We start from the raw sequence: 21657 nt of genomic DNA on the forward strand, positions 1-21657 counted from the left end.
AGAAATGACATCGACGGCCCTGCCCATCAAGAGGCCGCTCTCGTCATCCCGGATTAGCTAGTTCGAACTATGCCTCTGTAACGTACAGTAAATACGACTCACTAGCAAAAAAGGCTCTGTTTCCTTGACAAGCGGAAATGCCAAGCCCGTAAGGCCATATGTTCCGGCCGGTACATCTGCCTATGACGTCCCTGGGTGGAACACGTTGCGGGCCATCGCCGCTGGTGAGAGTTGCCGACAGTCCTGATTCGATGTGTGCATGTCAGCTTTGACTTGACTGGGTAAATACGAAGAACCAAAGTTACCTGCAGACAGCCATCGATGCACCTTCTAGCGCGGCTCTCTCTTGAACCTCTCGGAATATAAGTATACTCAGTTCGCCCTCCTTGATCCAGACCTTCTCATCATCAAACCATCGCGCTCTACCTTCAACCACCCTTTACACTTGCACACCAAATACCACCCTTTCAACCGTCACAATGAAGTTCACCACTGCCTTCGCCGCCATGTCCGCCCTCGCCGGCGCCGCCTCCGCCGCGGCCATCGAGATGCGCGACACCTGCCTGGCCGAGTACGGCGTCTGCTACAAGCCCGGCCAGCCCAACCCCTCCGAGCCCTGCTGCAGTGGGCTCATCTGCGTCGCCGACCGCTGCCGCGACCCCAAGAAGCTCACCGCGACGGCGCCCGCTCCCGAGCCCACCTGCCTGGCCAAGTACGCGACCTGCTACGTCGCCGGCGGGCCCCAGCCCGACAAGCCCTGCTGCGAAGGTCTGATCTGCGCCGCGGACCGCTGCCGCGATCCCAAAGAGGAGGAGGCCAAGCCCGCGCCCACCCCGGAGCCGACCTGCCTCGCCAAGTATGCTACCTGCTACGTCGCCGGCGGCCCTCAGCCCGACAAGCCCTGCTGCGAGGGCCTCATCTGTGCGGCTGACCGCTGCCGTGATCCCAACGAGGAGACGTCTGCTTAAGAACGTTGAACTTGGACCAAGATGTAACACTAGAAAAGTTAGCAACTGATGGAGGACCTTCAATAATGCACCGAAATAGACGATAAACAATTATTCATTTACATGGCCGCCAAAGTGAAGTGCAAAAGTTGACTGGGAGGAACCACATGGCAACAACTTACCAAGAATGTGCCGAGCTTTAAACTGGCATCTATAGTTATCATTGTCCGATATGGAATTTATTACAGTGACTCACACGCCGAGCAATTACTTTCATTACTTATCTATCGCAAGACAAAATATCCTAGCATTTTGCGCATGCGGCCAAACAAGTACAAAGCGCAAACGCCGCGAAATGCCGCAGCGCATAAATCACCACCACGCAATGCGCCGCTGCGGGGTTATGCGGACATTTATATCAATCTTCCAACCACCAACAGCCACATCGACAGGACCAATCCGCCGCAACCTTTCTTCCACGTCGACGCCTTGGCCAATATTTCGAAAATGACTGATCGATTCGGCAATTTCTACTGCCTAATTTCCCTTTACAACATGAAAGTATTACGAGTCGCACATGGGCTCAGCTTTCGGCCAAGCTAGCCTAGGACGAAAAGGTGACGAAGCCGATCGCGTCCTCCTCCATCATGGTATGGCAGCGTCCCATGGTGGCATGGGCGGATTAGTGATCTAGGCATTCGTCACATTGTGGCTAACTTTGCCAGCTTCTACCATGCTCGGTCCGTCACGGAGTTTTGACGTTGTCGTGTGTATATAAAGGTGCCCGGTCTTCCGCAAAAGATGTTCCCTCCAGGCCTCATCACAGAAAGCAACAACGACGAGAGCAGCAGCAGCAGCAGCAGCATCATCATCATCTATAGAAAACTCACCAAACAAACAAAGAACATGTCAACACCCTCGACTTCCGCTCCTCTCGTGTTCGTCGTCGGCGGCACCGGGGCGCAGGGCATGGCCGTCATCCGCGGTCTCGTCCACGACGGCGCCTACGCCGTGCGCTTCCTCACGCGCGACGCCACCTCGCGCCGCGCCCTCGAGCTCCTGCAGCTCCCCAACGTCACCGCCCTCGAGGGCACCTTTGCCAGCGAGCCCGACCTCCGCGCCGGCCTGCGCGGCGCGCGCTTCGCCTTTGTCAACGTCGACGGCTTCAACGCCGGCGAGAAGACGGAGACGTTCTGGGCGATGCGCGCCTACGAGCTCGCCATCGAGGAGGCCGGCGTGGAGCTCTTCGTGTACGGCAACCTCGACTTCGCGTACAAGAAGGGCGGGCACGACCCGGCGCTGCGCTGCGGCCACTACGACGGCAAGGGCCGCGTCGGGGAGTGGATTCTGCAGCAGAACCGCGACCCGGCCGGTCACAACATGCGGGCGGCGCTGTTCACAACGGGACCCTACATGGACATGGTAGTCGGGGCCGGCACGCCCTCGTCGCCCTTGGTCGACGCGGACGGCGTCGTGACCTGGCGCGTGCCGCTCGGCCGCTCCGGCGCCGTCGCGCACGTCGACCTCGACGACTGCGGGCACTACGTCCGGTGGCTGCTGGACCACCCCTCGCGCGCCGACGGCATGGACCTGGCCGTCGCCGTGGACCTGGTGCGGTACGACGAGCTCGCGCGTGCCTTTTCCGCGGTCACCGGGCGGCCGGCGCGCTTCGTCGACGTCGACCTCGCCGAGTACTGGGAGTCCGGGCCGCTGAGCCGCGCGGCCGCGGCGCCGGCCGGGTACAACGCGGACCCGGCGGACGCCGCGACCATGACGCTGCGGGACAACTTCACCGGCTTCTGGAACGTGTGGAAGCGGTCCGGGGGGGAGGACGGGGTGGTGCGCCGCGACTGGGCGCTGCTGGACGAGATTCACCCGCGGAGGGTGCGCTCGGTGGAGGAGTGGTTCCGGAGGGAGGAGGAGCGGAGCAAGGAGAGGGGGCTGCCGGACCTGTGGACGCGTGTGAACAACCTCCGTCCGGTGCTCAAGGTCGCGGAGGACGGCAGAAGGGGGAGGCTGTGAGGATCCCCGGTCATGGTGCTGCCGGGGGCCTCGGAAAGCCCGGCTCGCCATGGCACGACGCTGACGAATTCATACGCGTTGACCTTGCACATGTTCTCTGTCCCTTGCCATTACGGCTCTGACACTTGGGGTTGTCAACCGACTTGACGTCAGATTAGCCAACCCCTTTTCCAACGACAATAAATACGCGTCTACTCTATCCTTCTTCGTAGCGTCATCCATCGTGGTCCTTGCCGTGCATGCCCTGCGCCCTGCGCCGCTTTCTCGAGCAGCCCTCCGGAAAGCCGGCACGCGCGGGATGCGAAGTAGGGCGGAATCTGGGGCCATGCTTGACAAGCATCTGGGCGTGGCTGTGATACGCAACGTCCTATCCTCTGGCAACACACATGCTCGCCCTGCTGCGTAGCATCTGCCGGTTCGGCGCGTGGCTGTGACGACCAGGGGATCGATGGTCCAGCCAAGCCCTCGCCGCCATCTCGACAGGTGGCCCTTCCGCCACAGCCTCCTCATTTGGTGGCATGGTTTTGCTCTCGTCGAGGCCGGTAAGCAATAACACGGGATCGTCTTCTGATCCATTTTTCATGTTCGATTTCGTTGTCGTCTTCAAGACGGTACAGTCTTATGAGAAGTGATTTGAGCACAAAAGACTGCCGCTGTCCGTTGCTTCGGGGGAGCTCACCCAACAGCCATGGGGGTGAGAGCGGTTGCTACGAGCATTTGACCGAACTACGTTGGATCGGCGCAGTTCATGGTAAACTTTTATGTGTTGAGGAAATGCCAATGTCCGTGACGTCGAGGCCAGGTTTGAGCAGTCGGGGCGTGATACAGCATTTCTAAGCACGCATCTGTCTACATTGCATTTCCAATAAATGATCCGCCTAGCTTCGTCTCTTGATATACTTATCACCTCTTGGACGTTCTCACGCGGTCAGTTGCCCTTGTGGTCCTGGTTGCTCGAAACTCGGTCCTTGATCCAGCATCACTAGCAGACATACAACTCGAGGTCGAGTCACCCATCAACAGCACACTACAATGCCTGTGACCTAGCAACAGACACACATATTCTACTTGTCATCTCACTGTGTTTTATTCTGTCTCCCCAGTGTGTTTTCTTTTACTGCGGACTCGCGGAGCCATCACTCCCGATCCAGCCTGCCCTACCCTACAGCACCCGCCCGACTAGGTTGTATGCCTTTTTAAGTTTTCGAGTCGCCCACCGTCGCTTGCCGTATTGGGCCAGTTTTTAGCCTTCATCAGGGCCATGCGCGAGCCATTCTCGCTAACAAGCGAGCATGTCGCTTGACGTAGTTTCACCAGGCTCTGGGGTCGTGGTGGACAGGCTCGGCATTCCAGGCATCGCCCTTGCTGAGGGAGGACTGATCGGAAAGACTACACGTAATCAAGGGAGCAAGGGCCCAAGAATGACGTATCGTGACATTGGGACCAGGTGCAGCTCGCTCGGGCTTGAACATACACAGACGAGATGACAGAACACGTGTCTAGAAGCACAGATAGATGGACGCTCGGGATGAAAGCAAAGCCTCGTTTCTCGGCGGATATCTACCTGTGCACTGGCTCGACGTGGCACGCACTGGGCACTGGCGTCTCCCGCGAAGCCGGAGCGCAGCAAGACAGACGCTCAAGCCTTTTCTTCGCATCGTGAAACGTCAATCACTAGGAACACGTACAGGCTTCAAAGCTAAAACAGCCCAGAAGCTTAATCCAAGAGGGCGCGGAGCTGATGGTTCGCGATGGACTTGAGATGGCATCTTGCTAGACGCACCCTCCCTTGAGCAACAGAGAATGCCAAGCAGCGCACAAGTGCTTGTTTCGAAAAAAAAAAAAAAAATGCCAATCCATCTTTTTTACTTTTCGATGCGCGTGCTTTTTTGTGCGGCAAGGGACTGTACTGCTATCGAATTGACGTGTTGGCGAGCAACGTACCAGTCACAGTCAACTTACCCATGGCGCGAAAAAGAAAATGTAAAAAGAAAATAGAAAAAGAAAGCTGCAGAGGGTTAAAAAGAAACCACCAGCTGTACCCATATTCACACATTCATTGCATACCAACAAACCTGAGCTGTCCCAAATTTTTTCAAAAGAAAAGCAAAGAAACGCCATCAGAGTTTTCTTGTCAGAAAATCCCCGACGCCGCTTCTTTCGTGTTTTGCGTGGCTGATATCGCTGGAGATCCCCCCGCCTTTTTTCCTTTTGCTTTTGTCCCCGGCAGGTGAGGCATTCATTCATTCGCTCAAGCTGAAGAGACATGACGAGACCGCATTGACCTAGACTGGTCACAGAGTCTGTCTGATATGGGTCTGGCAAAATAACCTGAGCCTGGAATTGGGAATGAATGGCACGTCATTCGTGTAACCGAATGCCCCAACCGAAGCACTTGGTGATGTATCGAACCACGAAGCAAAGCGAGGGTTGAAGCTTCAGCTGGCAATTCGTCAACAGACTCTCCGAGAAGCTAGGGCACGGGAAAGGCCCTGCTTCGGAACGAAGCTGAAAATGACAGGCATCCACATTCCAGTCAACCTTTCGACGCTGAGCCTCACGCGTCGGGACCATGCGCACCTCCATGGAGTCAAACGAGAGGTGTAAAAAGAGAGGCATGGACAAAAAAAAATGCATGAAGCGGCCTGTCTCGGACTCTCAACCACCGCCTCTTTCCTATTCCTTCAACTTTCGCCCGGCGGAGCTTCCGGGACACAAGAGCAAAAGGAAAAAAAATATCGAAAAAAAAGAAAAGAAAGAGGAAAGGTAAACCAAAGAGCACCAAACCCACCTCGGACTGTTTCCCAACTCCTCCACGGTCCTTGTGGGGGAAGAGATGCGCTTCCTCCCTGTCTCCATCGGGCGGCCGGGCATCTTATGCGTCAACGCCACGCCGACCAGCACGCAGAGGGCCCAAACGGGTGACAGGATGAGTGGCTTGCATGAACGAGATGCGGCGACGAACAAAGCCAACCAAAAACTCCGTGTGGTTACACTAGCATTGAGTGGTGGGAAGAGATATCAAAAGCAAGCACCACCAAGGAAAAAAGAGGCGTCAATGCAGCTCCGATGCACGTCCATAGCCGATGCCGGATTCGCGGCTGGGAGCCGGTTGACAGCTGCAAATACGAGTTCCTGATCGTGTAATCCGTAATCTGTACACTATTGGAACAAGTCCTCCGGTGAGGGAGGTCAGCCAGGTATGTATAACTGACGAGTTCAATCGTGCCTGTGTCCTCGGTTCCCGTCTTTGTCGCATTTCTGCCATGACCCCTTGGCCATCGAATGATGATGGTTCGCCTGACAGGTAGCGCTCAGACCGGCTCCGGCCCGGATTTTGGCTTTTTTTGTGACCTGTAAGTTGGGCCTTGCCAGACATGCTGGCAGGACCCTGCACGCCAGGGAAGACAACAAAAGTGTCAAAGCGATGAGCGGGCAGGGCACTGTTCGCACCCATGGCCAGCCGCTGAACTTCAAGGGTATCTTTTCCCCAAAGAAACGGCAACGCCAAGGCGAACAAGGAAGAGAAAGGCAAATGCTCTTTGTCTAGGGGACAAGACACGCAGATGCAAAAAGAAACCACTGTCCTACAGTCCTGGTAACGCTAGTTGACATGGTGGGCAGAAGCAAAAATGGCTCCACGCGACCAGCGACAAGTCGACGCAGGCTTTGCTTTTTCGGCGTCTGTGTTGAATGCCACTTGAACCCTGCTGGTCTCTCTCTGTGCAGCATTTCTGTGAGATGGATCTCATCTTGACTCTGTGCGCGCCCTCGATACCCACACAGGTTTCTGGCGCACCACCCGCCTTACTGGTAGACTGTCGATCAGCCTATCAATACGGATACACAGCAGAATGAGATACATCACCTAGTATGAGACCGACTGATGGACCTGAGCTCCGCACCGTAAAATCGCAATATGTAAGGGGATGATGGCGATTGAGTAGTGATGAACAAATAATTGCGCGCCTGCTATCAGCTCGGTATCGGACAGGGACGGGACGGGAAGCACGAGCGCTTTGGTGGCCTGTTTGCCACGAACTATAACTTTGCAGGGAACAACCCCGATATCTTTTCCCCGATACCCATTGCGGGAACAAATCGACTTACTCAGTTCTGCAGCGTGCCTCCCACCTCGTTGCGTTGTGGGCTATGAGCTAATAGACAACACTGCTAATAATAAACCGGAAAGAGTGACATCCCAGAAATTGGGACCTGCTAACTTTTGCTTTCTTGGGCGAAGCGATCCAGAATCCAGATGGCTCGTGCACTTGCGGACAAATTGTCGCGACCCAGTCAGTCTTGGGCCATTTCCAGATGAGTGAACCATTGCCAAGGTGGTATCAGCCGCGTGCTAGCACCCTTGTCAGCCGTTTCCATGGGCTCAAATTGCCGGCCCGCTGGGTTGGGTGGTCAAGTCGGCGAAACCTTCCAGAAGGCCGTAATTAGCTTCAACCAGGGGTGCTCGAAAAAGCTAGCAAGGTCTGAGAACCCTTCTCTGCTAACGAGAATCATTTCGCCTAGCAAGCGGCGTTGGAGAAAGTCGGAAATCGGTCCCTGTAACTAGTTAGGTCATTGCCATGATCCGGACTTGGGTAGAACTCCGTCAAGCATCCAGGCGTTCGTGAGCTCTGTGCCTGTCTGTGATAAAAAGCCTCAGTCAGTAGAGTCGTGGAGTGAGCCACCTGAAGGACCGAAGGACCCTGGAAGTCGGTGCTATTCGTAAACTGCGCTACCATAGTCTTGGTGCAAGTGCAAGTGATAAGAGTAAGTACAAGACCTCTAAATCGAGCATGGCGCAGAACCAGTGTGTTCTGACAACTATTTAGCTCATATTCCTAGTGTCGACTGTGAGGCAAAAAATCCGGGGACTGAAAAGCCCAGATCAACTAGACGTGGATATGAGGTGGGCTCGAATATCCTTGGAGGCGGGGCTGTTCATCTGTTTCCCAACTGGCCAGGTTCGCCCGCGAACGCGTCGGAGGAGTGTACAGATTGACAAAGTATTCGTATGGATACCGTAATGTTAACTGTAGTTGTGGCGGTCAAACGAGACAGTTCATTACTTTGGTACAGACCGTTTTCTTCATTCAACGTGAGTGACTCAGATTAATAGCATCACCGTTTGGCCGGATCATTGAAACATGACTACCGCGGAGCTGGACCGACGACGTGGCGTATTATAGCGCACACCTTTGCTTTCTTGGTGCGCCGTGGATAGTTGGTTGGACAAATCTTGTGTGATTTGAGATTTGCAGTGGCAACTTCGAGGCTTTGCCGCGTTGAGAAGAGACTGCAACGTTGTGGTGGCTGGACAGGGATCAAGTTGTCGAAGACCAACAGGCGCTAGGTAGTTGGGCAGCCGGGGTTGGCAACCATGCCATCCATTGATCCCACTCTCGCGCATTGCCACAGCTTGGTCAATGGTGGCAATGCCGCCAAAGTCATGACAGGGTCTATCTGCCTGTCTGTCTGGGATGGCCAGACCCCCCAAGAGGGTTGCAACCGAGCCTGGCAATGGGACGTGCAGCAGGAAGAAAGCTCCGGAACCTGGAAATAGGGCCGCAATGGTGCCAGATGAGCTTTTAGTATCAAGGATAATGGCCATCGGTTCATTGGATGATGCAGGCAATCAACGACGGCCGAACGCCCCCTCTCACCTCACTCACCCCTGCGCAGCGACTACCTGCAGCCGGTGCATGTGCAGTAGGCACGCCGCGCTTGGCACCCTGCGAAGCCGGCTCGTCCAGTCTGCCGGGTTTTGCAGACCGTGCCGATGCTAGACACGGGCTGAAGGAACGGCGTGCGGACGGAAGCAGGAGAACTGGCGCCTGGTGAGCTAGGTGGGTTAGAGGGTTAGAGCAACAACGTTTTACGACGGGACTCAAGTGCAGCAGGCAGGCGAGCGGGATGCCGGAGGGAAGCAAGCGTGGGAAAAAGCAAATACGCAAAGCAGCCTGTAGATCAACGTTGATTGTTACGCGCGGCCGGACGGGCGGGTGACAGTGGGCCAGAGGGAATCAATCTAGTTGTCGTCTCTCAGCACACATGTACTGACGGTTTTCGGGATGTAGTAGGGAGACGGGGTCGACTGAAGCTGGCGGGCTGTGGTGCTCTCAAGGCAGTTGGGAGGTTGGTTGGTCGTCGGAAGAGGAGTTGCGGACCATTCCGGTCTGCCGTGTGGATTCTGCTAATGAATACGGAGTAGTGGTGTGGTGTTTTGGTGCGATTGGCGGTGTTTGGTTCTTTGCCTCTTGGTATGAGCAGATTTTGTGCCTGGATTTTTGGCGGGAGTAGGAATAGGTTAGAGTGTGGAAGGAAGGCTTGGTGCCTCTGCCTTGGTCGGTACCTGCATATTCCGACCTTGTTTGCGTGGGTACCTGCGTGGATAAGTGGGGGTTGGAAGGATTGCACAACTGTTCACTATTTACTAACGCTACTCCGTTCCTCCTACAGTTAGTACTAATGTATGTACGGTGCGACCCGGAAATGCAGGAACATTGCGGCTTGCATGGTATATAATTTGGCCGGCTCTGTGCTATGCCCGTACATTAGCACATTAATATGCAAGCCTTTCTATGCAAGCCCATGCAGTCCGCACCCATTCATGGATCCTCATCACCAGCATTGTGCCACTGTTTGTGGCAATCCAACCCTTCGCCAGCTTTTCTTTCACCATCCAGAGCTTGTGCTTCCTCGGTACCCCGCAGCATGGAACTTTTTTTTTTCTTTTCAACTCTTGAGCTGGCTTCTTGTGGCGTCTGCTGATGGCTTCCGCTGATATCAAACGAGGCGCCCTGTACCGTACTTTCAGCGTGAACTGGGCCGAGCGCTGGCGTTACCTGCCCAGTTTGCATTGAACCCGTCCCAAACCTTCCCTTCAACTACTAGGTAACAATGAGCAGCTAACCGAATGAATATTGATTTCTGAAATTTTCGAGACCCCTGCTAGGACAATCAATCCGCATGAATTAGGCTGGGCTCGTTGGAGTCTCAGAACAGTCTCGTCGATAATAAGACAACTGCTTCAACAATGGCCGCGTAGCGACGGCTGCGACGCTGCGCATTGAAGAAGAGACTCACAAGTGTTATTAGTTGGATCCTCTTTCCATTTCATCGTCTTGCCGAGCACAACTCTAACTACTCTCTGTACACTCCACAGTTTCCTTCTGGCCCAGAGGTAAGAACCTGCAAGAGATGCCAGAATCAAGCTAACAACAGCCTACTAGTTGGTTAGTCGCATGAACGGGTCAAGGTTACAACCAGCATTTGCATCTGCTCGTGCCTAGGCCATGGGGAAACACCCCCATCTAGCAACTTGGCAGCCAAATGATGGATAGTCAGATGGGCTGCGCAAGTCGCATCGGTCATCACCAACAGTGACATCTGCCGCGGCCTACCAACTCCTCCAACGTGCATTAGGTTTAAGACAGCGGCGACGTTTACTTGCGCCCCGAACCACGCACGAGCCAGACTCGGTAGCTACTTGACTACCTCCAAGATGTCGGCTATTACGACGACACGAGGATAGATTGCACCGGCTTGCCGGCTAACTTGCTGCTGATCCTCTTTGCATTAGTGTTTGAGGGAAACAAAGGCATCCGGTGCATAATGTTTCATGACAAGCGATCAGGTCGCGGCATTGCTGCTCTGGGGCAAGCGATGACAGGCGCAAATGGAAAAGAGGACACGATTTGCGACGATGATTCGTCAATCACTGCTAGTTAGGGCCGTTACCTGTCTATGCACAGTACCAGTACTACATGTACTGGTACACTGCTACTGCTGGCTGGGATGGCCTTGTCCAAGGCTCGCCTTGCACGTCACTCAACCGGCTCTGTGGGCTTTGTGGGTAGCGAAGGGCCATCACCGCTAATAACTTGGCAGTAACAATGCATGATGGCGAAGGTGAACGGTAAATAACCTGCTACTTGGTACTAGTAGCGGATTGGCCGCTGGCTTCCTGGCGCTGCAGGAACAGACAGAGAACGTCACCCCAACTCAACTCGACATCGCCCTCTCCTCTCCTCACTGCACCCACCAGCTTATGCAACGCTAATGTTTCAGGTTCATTCCCTCGTGGCTGCAGCCAATAGGACATGTCCCGGGCTGATATTTCCACCTTTTTGTTTCGCCTCTGCAAAAGCAACTAATGACAACTGAACTTTGAACTGGACATGCCAAAGAGTCTTTAGTTTACAGCAGGGAAACCCCCTGTGCTAGGGACTGGTTGGCGGTGGCGATGGCGTGAGTCTTGCAAGCCAGGGAACATGATCGGCCGAGTGGCAGGCACATGCCCTCCAATCAATGACGGCCATGTCCATGGTCTCTGATGCCACTGTACGGATACTGGTGTGCAGACTCGGCACATCGCGGGCGAGACACTAACTAGCAGCATGGCGGACTCATTGATTCGTCCCTACGTGGTAGTTGGACCCTGTTCCTGTTCCTGTTCCTGGCTCTTCTGGCGCCAACTATCTCAATCACACAATCTATTCGCACCTGCAAGTCGCAAGCTTGCATCTCGGCTGGAAAAGGGAAATCCACTGGTTCAGCTGAGATGACTCGTAAACGACGCGACTCATGCGGTTCAAGCGGTACAGACTCCCGATCTGCTAACACAACAGCATTCCTGATGGCGAGCTGCATGGCCAACGGTAGAGATGCACAGGCAGCGCCATGGCTTTTTGCTTCATGCATCCATCATCGCTTGCCGATGCTACCTGAGGCCTGAGGAGGACAGGCAAGGCACGTTGTTAGCTGCGCCAGCCCTGGGACCCTCTCGGACGGGCCCGACTGAAGCCCCAACTGGCCTGCAAGGGCGAACAGTGCAGCCAGCTGCAGCTTTTCATGCAGCCTGCGCTTCCACACTTTGGAACTCAGATATTAACTAAAACTGACTGGTTACTACGGAGTAGCTACCTATCCAGCGCGCTGGGACGACGCTAGGTGCAAACCCATGGACGTGGCGGCACAGAGGTGGGTAGCGAGAGCTGACTATCGGGCCTCGTAAAAAAACATTCGATAACCATGAAAAGCTCTCACTCTCTTCAGCGAGACAATGCAAGGAGGTCTAAAAAGAAGAACATCTGTAGCTGCAGCCGTGCAAAGAAGAAAGCTATATCAAAAACCGTTCCTATTCTACGTCAGAGGCCACGTCGGGAGGAGATCGTACGGCCCGCGTCCACAAGAGCTTGTTCCTGGACGAGACGAAATCACCCCGGCTCATGCTTGCTAGCTAGACCACCGTCGACCACTCCACTCCGTCATGACGGCTTTCTTCTCGTGTGGGTTTGAATCTCGGTGGCGCAAGAGGCAAGGAGGGGAAGCCCTTTTGTTTTTTTGGGATTGCTCGAATGGATACAGTCGACAAGGCTTGGGGGAATACGGAGCCGCCACGGCCAAGATGGGAAGGTTGCCCGTTGTAGGTTGGTGATGGCTTGCCATGTTTACCTCCACGGGTTGCGTGGTGGTGGTGTGTGATGAAAAAGTCACAGACACCACATGGCTGACAGTTACAACCTTCGCGTGGTAGAGCAGACCGTGCAGATGGCTGGACGTTTTGTGTGTTGCGTTGCGGTGGAATGTGACAACGTGGTACGTGAGTAGGGGTCTGCCTGTTATACGTACACATGGCAGATGGGATAGATTAAGAAAATATAAACCGCCAAGTTTATATCGAAATGGTTCCACGAACTGAAGACCTGCCCGACCCAGGGTCTATTGCGCAAGCCTCGTGCCCAGCACGCGAGCTGGTGGGCGCTGGCGACCTGGACCTGCATCTGTACGTTAGATACTACATATTTGCAGATGTGCGTAGCCTAGTTATTGCTCCAGCTGGCGTTGCTTTGAATAGCCGGACAAAATGAAATGAGCAAAACAAATCTCCTAAAAAATGAAATAAATAAAAACCAAAATAAAGGTGGCAGTGTGGCATCTACAGTGTAAGTGATAAGCTGAAAGTGAGCCGTGTACGGGAATATTGGATATTGGACGCACAGAGCACATGGAGATGGACAGTGCTTTTTGCCCCTCCCTCATGCCATGCCATCTGACTCTCTGTCATGCCGTCGAAGAAAAGCAATCTACTGGGCATCGTGGGTTGGTTTGGGACGACGACGCTCGCTGCGGCGCTGACTCGCGCCCCCAGATCAGATTCCAAAATGGTGAAACTGGCCCAACTGGGTCTGTCTGCGACGCTGCGGACACGACATAGTATGGGTTTCCTCGGCAGACCCGCGAACGTGGCGAGCCGTAGCGTGGTGGTGCGTCTGTATCCATTTGGCCATCTTGCTACTTTTATTATTATTATTAGTAGTATGCACATAGTTCGTTATCTATCTCGACCATCTCGACCTTTCCTTGACTCGGCCGTCGCCAAAAGTCCAAGTTGGTAAGATGGGTCGGGCGTGTAGTTGCGCTGAGAGGCCTCTCTTGTCTCCTTCCTTCTTGGCTTCGATTTCTCTTTTTCTTCTTCTGGTCAATTTCGCTTCTTTAGGATTAGAAGCAATTGTGTATTTCTTAGCTCCATGCAGTGTGCCATCGCAAGCTAAGGTATGATGATGTAGGTAGGGCAGGGAAACGACGAGTGGATGGATGCGCGAAGTGTGAGCAGCCAGGTAGTCAATGAGTGATAGTGATAGTCTGATAGAATGCTACCGCGGCCCACACGCATGTCACCAGAAAGGCAGCTTTTGCAGCGTAAACTGCCTGACCCAGCCGTCGTGCATGAGAAAATGAGAAACACGCAGACGTGGATGGCAGCAGGGTCTGTTTTGAGCGTTCAGAGCGACAGTGACACAGGATGGACAGTCCACATCAGGAAGTGCAAAGTAGAATGTGCCACTCGTGATGATCATCAGCCCAAGCCAGCCTCGGCTAGCTTGCCCCAAATGAAGTTTTTCTCGTGCGTCATGCACAATAGTGTAATCGCCTGTCCACTAACAACCGCCCCCAGAAGCACCGCAACCCAGTTCATCTTCAATTGGGATCGACGTCGAAGACACTGGTCTGGGTCTTTTTAACATGTGTAGTTTGTGTGTGAGAAGGAGAGGAGGGAAAGTAAATGCCATTTGCCGATAGCCCAAGTTCATGCGGAGGGCGATAGATACGTGATGCCGGTGCAGCGGTACGGAAAAGCGGGATGCTGTGTTATGCCGGGTCTCTGGGGCTGGACCTGGACTGTGGTGGGCGCGATCGTGATGACGCTGACCTGGCAGAGTTCGTATTTGAGTTCTCCATGACCACATTGCCTACTCAGAATAAGGAAAAGCCCAACGTGGGGGACTAAAGAGTTGTGGCTTTACAGCATTACCTGGCTGCTGACGGTGAGTAGAGGGACGCTTCAAGAATAGAGTAGAAAAAATCATCTTCTTTCGTCAGATATATATGCAAATATTTTTTTTTTCAATAATTCAAACGTTTTGGATGATTACGATGCAATGCAGGCACAGCCGTTGTGTCAAATACAGCGGCGTTGTGGGTTGCATGCAATGCATGCGGTAGCTATTAGTTTGGAGATTACTAGCACATATGCACAGCCTGTTTCTATATTGGGGCCTGGTCCTGTAGGAAGCGAGACGGCGGCGCCTTTTTCGTATTTGGATCCAAGAATTTGGAGATTTTTATAGCCATTGGCATTCTCCAGGCCGGAGCTCCGCCACTCGTTGTGAGAAGGCGAAAGACCAAGAAGCCTCGCTAGTTGGCTACGGGCGCCCTCTCTGGCCGAGGCCTCCGCTGGAAGAGCAACTCAAGATTGTCTCATTTCTTTCTCAGAGACAAAAGAGAAGAGCAAAAGCACATGCTGAGAGAACAGCAACCTCTGGCGCCGCCACAAGTTTTGGCTAGAGCTAGAAGAAAGCCTCCCCCGTCTTTGGGGTGAACGGGCATGCGGCGCCGCTGTGGTCTAAGCGGCAAACCAGAAACAAACCGTCGAGGTTGTAGACGAATGACGAGTAGGAGTTGCGATGGGTAGCAAAGAAAGAAGACGCTAGGGAAGAAAGGAAGTCGTCACGAGAGCCTTGCATGAGGGTGATGCCAGCGATGCCAACGCCGATGACTGCCCGTCTGCGCCTGGCATTGGTCGGTGCGACACGCCATAGGCTGTGCACAGGCGCCGTGGATGCATACCTTCTAACCAGTAGGTCGCAAGCTGATGCATAACTGGTGCAGAGACGGTGCCAGAAGCTGACGCAAGTCAAGCAGTCTCAGCGCAGCCGACTGCCCTTCTTTTTTGGTGCACAAAGCAAAAGAGGAAGCTTGGCCCCGGAAAAAGATGTGCAAAGGAGGGGCGCGGAGGGAGGGGTTGGTGGTCCGAGCCGCCGACCTATCACATAACGGCACTATGCATGAATTGTGATGCCAAAAAAAAAAAAAAAGTTGTGTGTGGGAGGACAAAAAGGTGGTGACCTGTGGCGTGAGCAATAGTGCGCGATAAGTTTGTGCTTTTCTTTTGTGCTGGTGCGCGTCGTCGAATACGGGTCTGGGTTGGCCGGGCTTGGGGCGGAGGATAACGCACGCGCTTTGCGCTTTTCAACGGTTTACTTTTGCTTTTTATTTTTGGATGATGTTCGTTTTTTAGCTGCTCTTGAGGTGGATAGAAGTCCCCAACTGAACTCTGTAACGAGTCAACGCAAAGCAGGACAAAACACATACGTGCACACACAACACAAGAAAAAAGAGGACGAGAACGCGTAAAGCCGTGCTCGGGTGGGCGCGCGCGGCGCGTGCGTGCATATTTTCGCCCGCCCACGGCCCAAATGTAATGCGCTGCACATTCTTGTCCGTGGTTGTGCGTGTGTGCATGCCAATGCCGGTTGTGAAGGTGTTGCCGCACAGAATGGGACTCGAGACCACTAAACTAACTACCCACACTCGTAAAAAGAAAATCGTCCTGTCACGCCAAGAGAAAGATGTGATTCTGTATTTTTATTTTATTTTTATTTAATTTTTCTCAGTTCATTCTTTTTTTTTATGAAGAGGATCTGGGATAATTACGCGGAAGGCTGGGCTCATATCCGTAGCTTGGGTTCAATAAGCTGGCTAGAGTTCGGCAGCCACGGGCATGGCCGTCGGTCCCCTCTTCTCATTTCAACCCGGGGACCCTCTGTGGTGAGATAGTGTCAAGAAATTTTGCTCACTCTCTCGGCGCTCTTGCTGGGATGCGGGCTGCGCTAACACGGGCTTCCTAGCCTCCCCGGGGAAGACGAGAGAGGGCAGGGTCAGGAATAGACAGTGTCTGTTGTGGGCAGTGTTGGATCAGTTAGTTGGAGCCTTAATTTGCCGCCAGAGGCAGCCCGGTGGGAATACGGCAACCACATTGGATGGCAGCCATGCCCAGAGCAAGGTTGGTACAGGTGCTTGAGGTGCATGCACAGCTACGAGAGCGGCGAAGCAGCGGCCTGGAAGGTGAAAATTGATAAATAGCGTGCGTGCACATAAAATACCTGCTACTACGAACACTCCGTAGTTGATAAGTGATTTAGCATGCTGGGCTGGGCAGAATTATTAGGCAACTTTGGGATTTCCTTGCTGGGAGGTGTGTGTGTGTCCCGAATTAGCACTGCGGTATCCGTACTGGGGCCATCGTGGCTGCGCCGTTCATCAGTGCATGTCGTCGTCGTCGTCGGTCCTTGTCGGTCCGTTCATGTAGCCCGCCACAGTAGCCCACGCCAGCCCATCATCACCATGTATGCCCAGTCGATGATTTTATTTGCTGCTGAGATCCCCCCCTCCCCGCAGGTGACGGTGATGGGCTTCTTGGCCATGACGGCTTCTTACTGGTGGTTGGCTGCAATGCAGCGCTTCCGAACAAACGGCGCTTCTGCCGCTGCAGCATACCACTGGACCGCCACTTTGAAGGCTGGTGGCAGATGGAAGTGCAAGTCGCACGGGATTATGTAACGTATGTAGGTACGGATACGTCAGTATGGCTATCGAGGTGGTACAGCAGGCAAGAGGGATGCTTGTGTAGGTAGGTAGGGTATCTTGATGTTCCCGTTTTTCTCTCTTCACGGACGGATACCGTGCAGCTACGGGTACGGATGTTCTGGCCACATATCCTTTTTCGTGTCGACCAACCCAGCCAACCACGGGCCTCTCCTCCGTTCTCTCCACCCGGTTTCTTTCCAGAGCAGCACCATATGAATAACCACCAGCCAGTCTGGCACCAGAACCAGCACCGAGGTACTGGGCCTCACTTAGCGTTGGCGTTTTCCATGTCCTTGGATTCCCTCTTTTCGCTCTTCCTGTCCTCCTGTCTTTATTTTTTATAAATCGTTCTTTTTTATCACTGCTTTTCCTCAGTATCCACACCATCTACCTCTTTGCCCCAGACACACCAAAACACCAGGCTTAGCGGGCGTGTCTCCTTCTCACCAACCCAAGCCACCCACTACAACCGCCCATCCATCCCACTCCACCAACCACTGTTGATACCACCACCATCACCACCCACACGCCCTCCTTGCCTCCATCACCACTTTCTTCATCTCACCCCCTCCCGCCCCATCAGACATGGGGAGGGGGCGTGCCAATGGAACCCGACCCGTCCTCGCCCGCGCCCCCCCGCCCGTCCTGGCTAAGGCCCGCAAACCCGCTTTGATATCCTGGCGCCCTTGCTTTTTAGCTGCCAACCTGCCTCGCCGCTGGCTGTGTGGTGTGAGACACCGTCCGTGGAGGCAACGGGTGTCGTTTCCACTCTGGCCTGTCCATCGCTGTCGCTTGATGGGTCGCGCTGCTCGCTGCTCGACCGGGATGTCGTTGTGCGCTGCTCTTGGATCGACTTTGGCTGCTTGCTCGTCTCTCGACTACTTATGCCCATCTTCCCCCCCATCCCCAGTGTCCGTGAGCCATACGATCGGCATCCTGTTTGGAACCGGTGCTTTTGGATAATCTTGTTCTTTTTTATATTTGCCCTTGGTTCTTCCTTCTTTTTGTGGCCTGCTCTTGTCAACTTTTATTTTGGACTCTTGATTCTTTTTCCTCTGGTCGAGTTTCCTCACTTTCCTTCTATCGCGACACACGCCACAGACCACCCGCAAACGCACCATCCACCCTCAATCGTGCTGCTCTTGCCTTGCTGCCCCGGGCTGCTTCACAAAGAGAGATCTTTCTGTACAACAAACTTACAATCCTAATCGCCTGTTGCTGCTTGCCTTGCTTTCATCTTACGCCCACCGGCCTTCAACGACACTCCTTCCCGACAACTCGACGCCTGAGACTTTAACGTCTCCGCTGCCAACGTCCACGTTTACCCTCCGCAGTCCGCTTGCTCTACCCAACGGACTCTTGTATACTACGCATGCTACGATACTACCATACCCTAATCTTCTGAATCTCGCCTCTGCTTGACGCTTGCTTGTTCCAGGTTCGTTTGCCCAATCTGTCACCCGCGCACTCTTTGCCTTCGACGGCGCATGCTTCCTGCCCCGCCACAGCAACCATCGCCAGTCCATTCTCACTAACCATTTATCTCTTCAGATCAGAACCAAAAGAACCGCGCACAATGGAAACCACCATGTTGCACCCACACTCGGTGGCTCAAGCCTTCCTCAAGAACCGCGACTCCAAGTCGGACGCCCGCAAGTCCGCATACCTGTACCAGCAGATGCCCGCTACGCCTGCCTACTCCCGCCCCGGCTCATCTGGCTCGCAGCCCCCCACGCTCTACAGCAATGGCGCGCCTAAGTCGGCCTTGATGCTCGATACCGACATCTATGACAGCCACTTCCCCTCGACGCCGCCTCTGTCCACTTCTGGAAGCGCCATTGGCAGCCCCAGGATCTGCGACGCCATGCAAACTCCAATCAATCCCATGTTTTCCGGTCTTGACGGATCCTTCCCCACCAAGGAGCTATTCGATTCTGTCGAGACGTCAGTCCTGGACTGGTCTAGCTGTGCTTCTCCTCCCATGACACCTGGTAAGTTGCGGCTGGCTGGCCCAGAGGGGGTCACGTAATCTTTCGCCAAAAGGCAATGCTCAGCTGTGGAGCTTCCCTGTTAACCACATCGCAGTCTACATCGCTTCGCAACAGCCTCCCGTACTGCAGCAATGTACCAGCGACATCATGTCTATGACATCATGCCCTTCGCTTTCGCCATCGCCTACGCCTGCATACGCTCGTTCCATCGCCTCTGAGCAAGATGTCGATTTCTGTGACCCTCGCAACCTCACTGTGTCGGCTGGCTGCAACCCTACCATCTCTCCCGAATTCAGTCTTTCCAGCATGAACGATGGTGACTCCACGAATGCCACGTCACAGTCGAGTTTCGACTTCGACCCTGCTATTCATGGTCTGCCTGTTTTTCAAGCTCTGGGTGATCTTGACTGCGACGATGATGAATATGCCAGTCTCGTCAATGTTGAATCCGGAAGCACTCTGGAAACTCGCCCCCGTGCCTGCACTGCCTCTTCGGTCGTGTCTCTCGGGCATTGCGACTTCGACGACGAGTTGGACGAGGGCGGCTTCTCCTTGCTGCCGTTCCCTGGCACCGACGCCGACTTCCCGCCTGAAGACGAGCATCGCGACAAAAAGCAGAAGACATCGCAAAAGGAGAATGCGGAAGTTGCTGCCGAGCCGGACGACATTGAAGGTTCCAGCACTGCCTCTGAATCGATCCCTTCCTCGCCTGCCGAGGAGGGCAGTGTTGCTGTTGCGACTGCCCCCAGTCGTCGCGGCCGCAAGCAGTCCCTCACAGAAGACCCTTCAAAGACGTTTGTCTGTGACCTCTGCAATCGCCGCTTCCGTCGTCAAGAACACCTTAAGCGCCACTACCGCTCCCTCCACACCCAAGAGAAGCCTTTCGCGTGCAACAACTGCGGAAAGAAATTCTCGCGGAGCGACAACCTGGCGCAGCATGCCCGCACACACTCCGGCGGCAGCGTGCCTTTGGAGCTCAATGAGGACCATCTCTCGCACTTTGACGGCAGTGCCATCCAACTCCCTCCGGGAGACAACTACTCATACCCCGAGGCCATGTTCACGATGGGCGCCGAGGTCACTGACATGTCGCAAGACGCCTCTGACAAGAAGAAGCGCAAGCGCTCCGACTAGAGGGCGACAACATTCCTGGGCCTGGCCCATTACGACTTGTACGACTTCTTTTTCCAATTCTCTCCTCGTCTCTTCAGCAGTGGCTTCGCTTGACGTGCCTCTAGTGGAAGGATGGGGAGCGGCTGGGCTGCTTAGCTGTTGCTCGCCGCATCTTTTATCTCCAGAGGGACACAAAACCCACGGATTACGACTGCATAAACACTCATCCTTCAGTTCTTGTATCAAGTTTTGACCTACATCCTTTTATACGATGGTGGGCACGGATAATATCCGCGACTGCTGTTTTTATGACCATAAAAAAAGTTGGACAACGTGTTGGGGCATGGAAAGAGATATTTTGGGATCCATTGGCGTGTTGGGCGCTCTTGCTGTTTTTGTCGTTCCCTACTCTGCCACGGCACAGTAGCTTCTCTTTCTTTACTCTCGTTGTAATTGTCTTGAACAGGTTGCGGCTGGTTTGTGGCCTGTACTAGATGAACTATTTTCCGCTAAATTGAACGTCTTTATTGGACAATTAAGACACTCCTGTTGCACTTGCATTGTGACTGTACTGCAAGACAAGCTCCTATTACACCTGGATTGTGGCTGTATCGACTACATGTTCGCTCGTGACATTTGCAACGTCATGCACCGGAAGCGCGTTTCTTTCGGGGTCTATGCTAGCTTTCGATCATGGCCATCCGTCCCTGTTAGTCTGCGTCTCGTACGGTGGTAGTCTTGAGTTTTGATGCTCCGGAAATGTCAAAATCGATCTTTTCCCATAGCTTGCTAGTTCGCCGACGGCTAGTTTTGAAGGAAGGAGCTGGCCAGGGCTTCGAAATCGAACCATCAGAATGATCCCCTGGCTAGCTAGCCAAATTGCCCTTGCCGGCGTGGTTTCGAGCTCATGGGAGCGGGAATGGGCCCGGCCGGTTCCCCGATGGTTCGTCGCACGTACCACTCGGTGATGAAGAAAGAGGGGGCGTCCGAATCCTCTCATTTTGCCTTACAAGGTTCGTATTCCCCTGTTCTTTCTGTCACTAGTAGTAACGGCAAATCTACTACAATCCCGACGAATCTCGTTGCGTGTCTAGACTTGGCCCCGAGAGAAGTCGGGGAGGTTGGGCCGAAGCTTGCCGATGGCGCGATGAGGGTATCGACTTGACAAGCCTGGTCATTTCGGCTTGATGTCAAGTATAAGGTTAAGAACATGACAAAAATCGTTATTTCTCTTGAACTCTATGGTAGCTAACCTCTCTTATCATGGCGATTTCGAGGCCTCCGTCTTGGCATCGGTGGTTTCGAACCCCCGATGGCTATTATCCTGCACCCATAACGAACCTTCCTTCCTATCTTGGCATGGTAAGGGCCTTTTGGAAGCAAAGGAACAAGCAATGGAAGGAGAGGAGCCTGAGCCTGTCGATATGGGCCCCGTACCGCGGACCCCGGGGGGGGGGGAAGGAGAATGGTTAATGCAAGCGTGCTGCAGCTGCTGAACTTTTGGATATTTCATCTGCTGTCGTCGTCACCGTCGTCATCGTTGCGCTGGTGTTACGAGATCTTTGTGTACCCTCACCAATCGCCACCAACAGAGCAAAGCCGCCATTCCGTCGGTCTAGCATGGAGTTGTGCGACTCCCGAGCGGGATCCCGGCT

General features: G+C 54.0%; 3 protein-coding genes across 3 annotated transcripts; all 3 read left to right on the plus strand.

Moving 5' to 3' along the window:
* Nucleotides 1-479: 479 nt before the first annotated feature.
* ISF_03694 (hypothetical protein) lies at nucleotides 480-968 on the plus strand (the record flags this gene model as incomplete). The annotated part of the gene is made up of 1 exon (XM_018847300.1): nucleotides 480-968. The coding sequence occupies one exon, from the start codon at nucleotides 480-482 to the stop codon at nucleotides 966-968; it is 489 nt and encodes a 162-aa protein (XP_018705507.1).
* Nucleotides 969-1748: 780 nt separating this feature from the next.
* On the plus strand, nucleotides 1749-2969 carry ISF_03695 (NmrA family protein; the record flags this gene model as incomplete). Its single annotated transcript, XM_018847301.1, has 1 exon — nucleotides 1749-2969. One exon carries the CDS (start codon nucleotides 1749-1751, stop codon nucleotides 2967-2969), a length of 1221 nt encoding a protein of 406 aa, XP_018705508.1.
* A 15505-nt stretch (nucleotides 2970-18474) lies between these two features.
* Nucleotides 18475-20023, plus strand: ISF_03696 (cutinase G-box binding protein; the record flags this gene model as incomplete). The annotated part of the gene is made up of 2 exons (XM_018847302.1): nucleotides 18475-18889; nucleotides 18984-20023. The coding sequence occupies 2 exons, from the start codon at nucleotides 18475-18477 to the stop codon at nucleotides 20021-20023; spliced, it is 1455 nt and encodes a 484-aa protein (XP_018705509.1).
* Nucleotides 20024-21657: the final 1634 nt, after the last annotated feature.

The sequence above is a fragment of the Cordyceps fumosorosea genome, assembly GCF_001636725.1.
Source record: "Cordyceps fumosorosea ARSEF 2679 chromosome Unknown scaffold_7, whole genome shotgun sequence".
NCBI lineage: Eukaryota > Fungi > Ascomycota > Sordariomycetes > Hypocreales > Cordycipitaceae > Cordyceps > Cordyceps fumosorosea.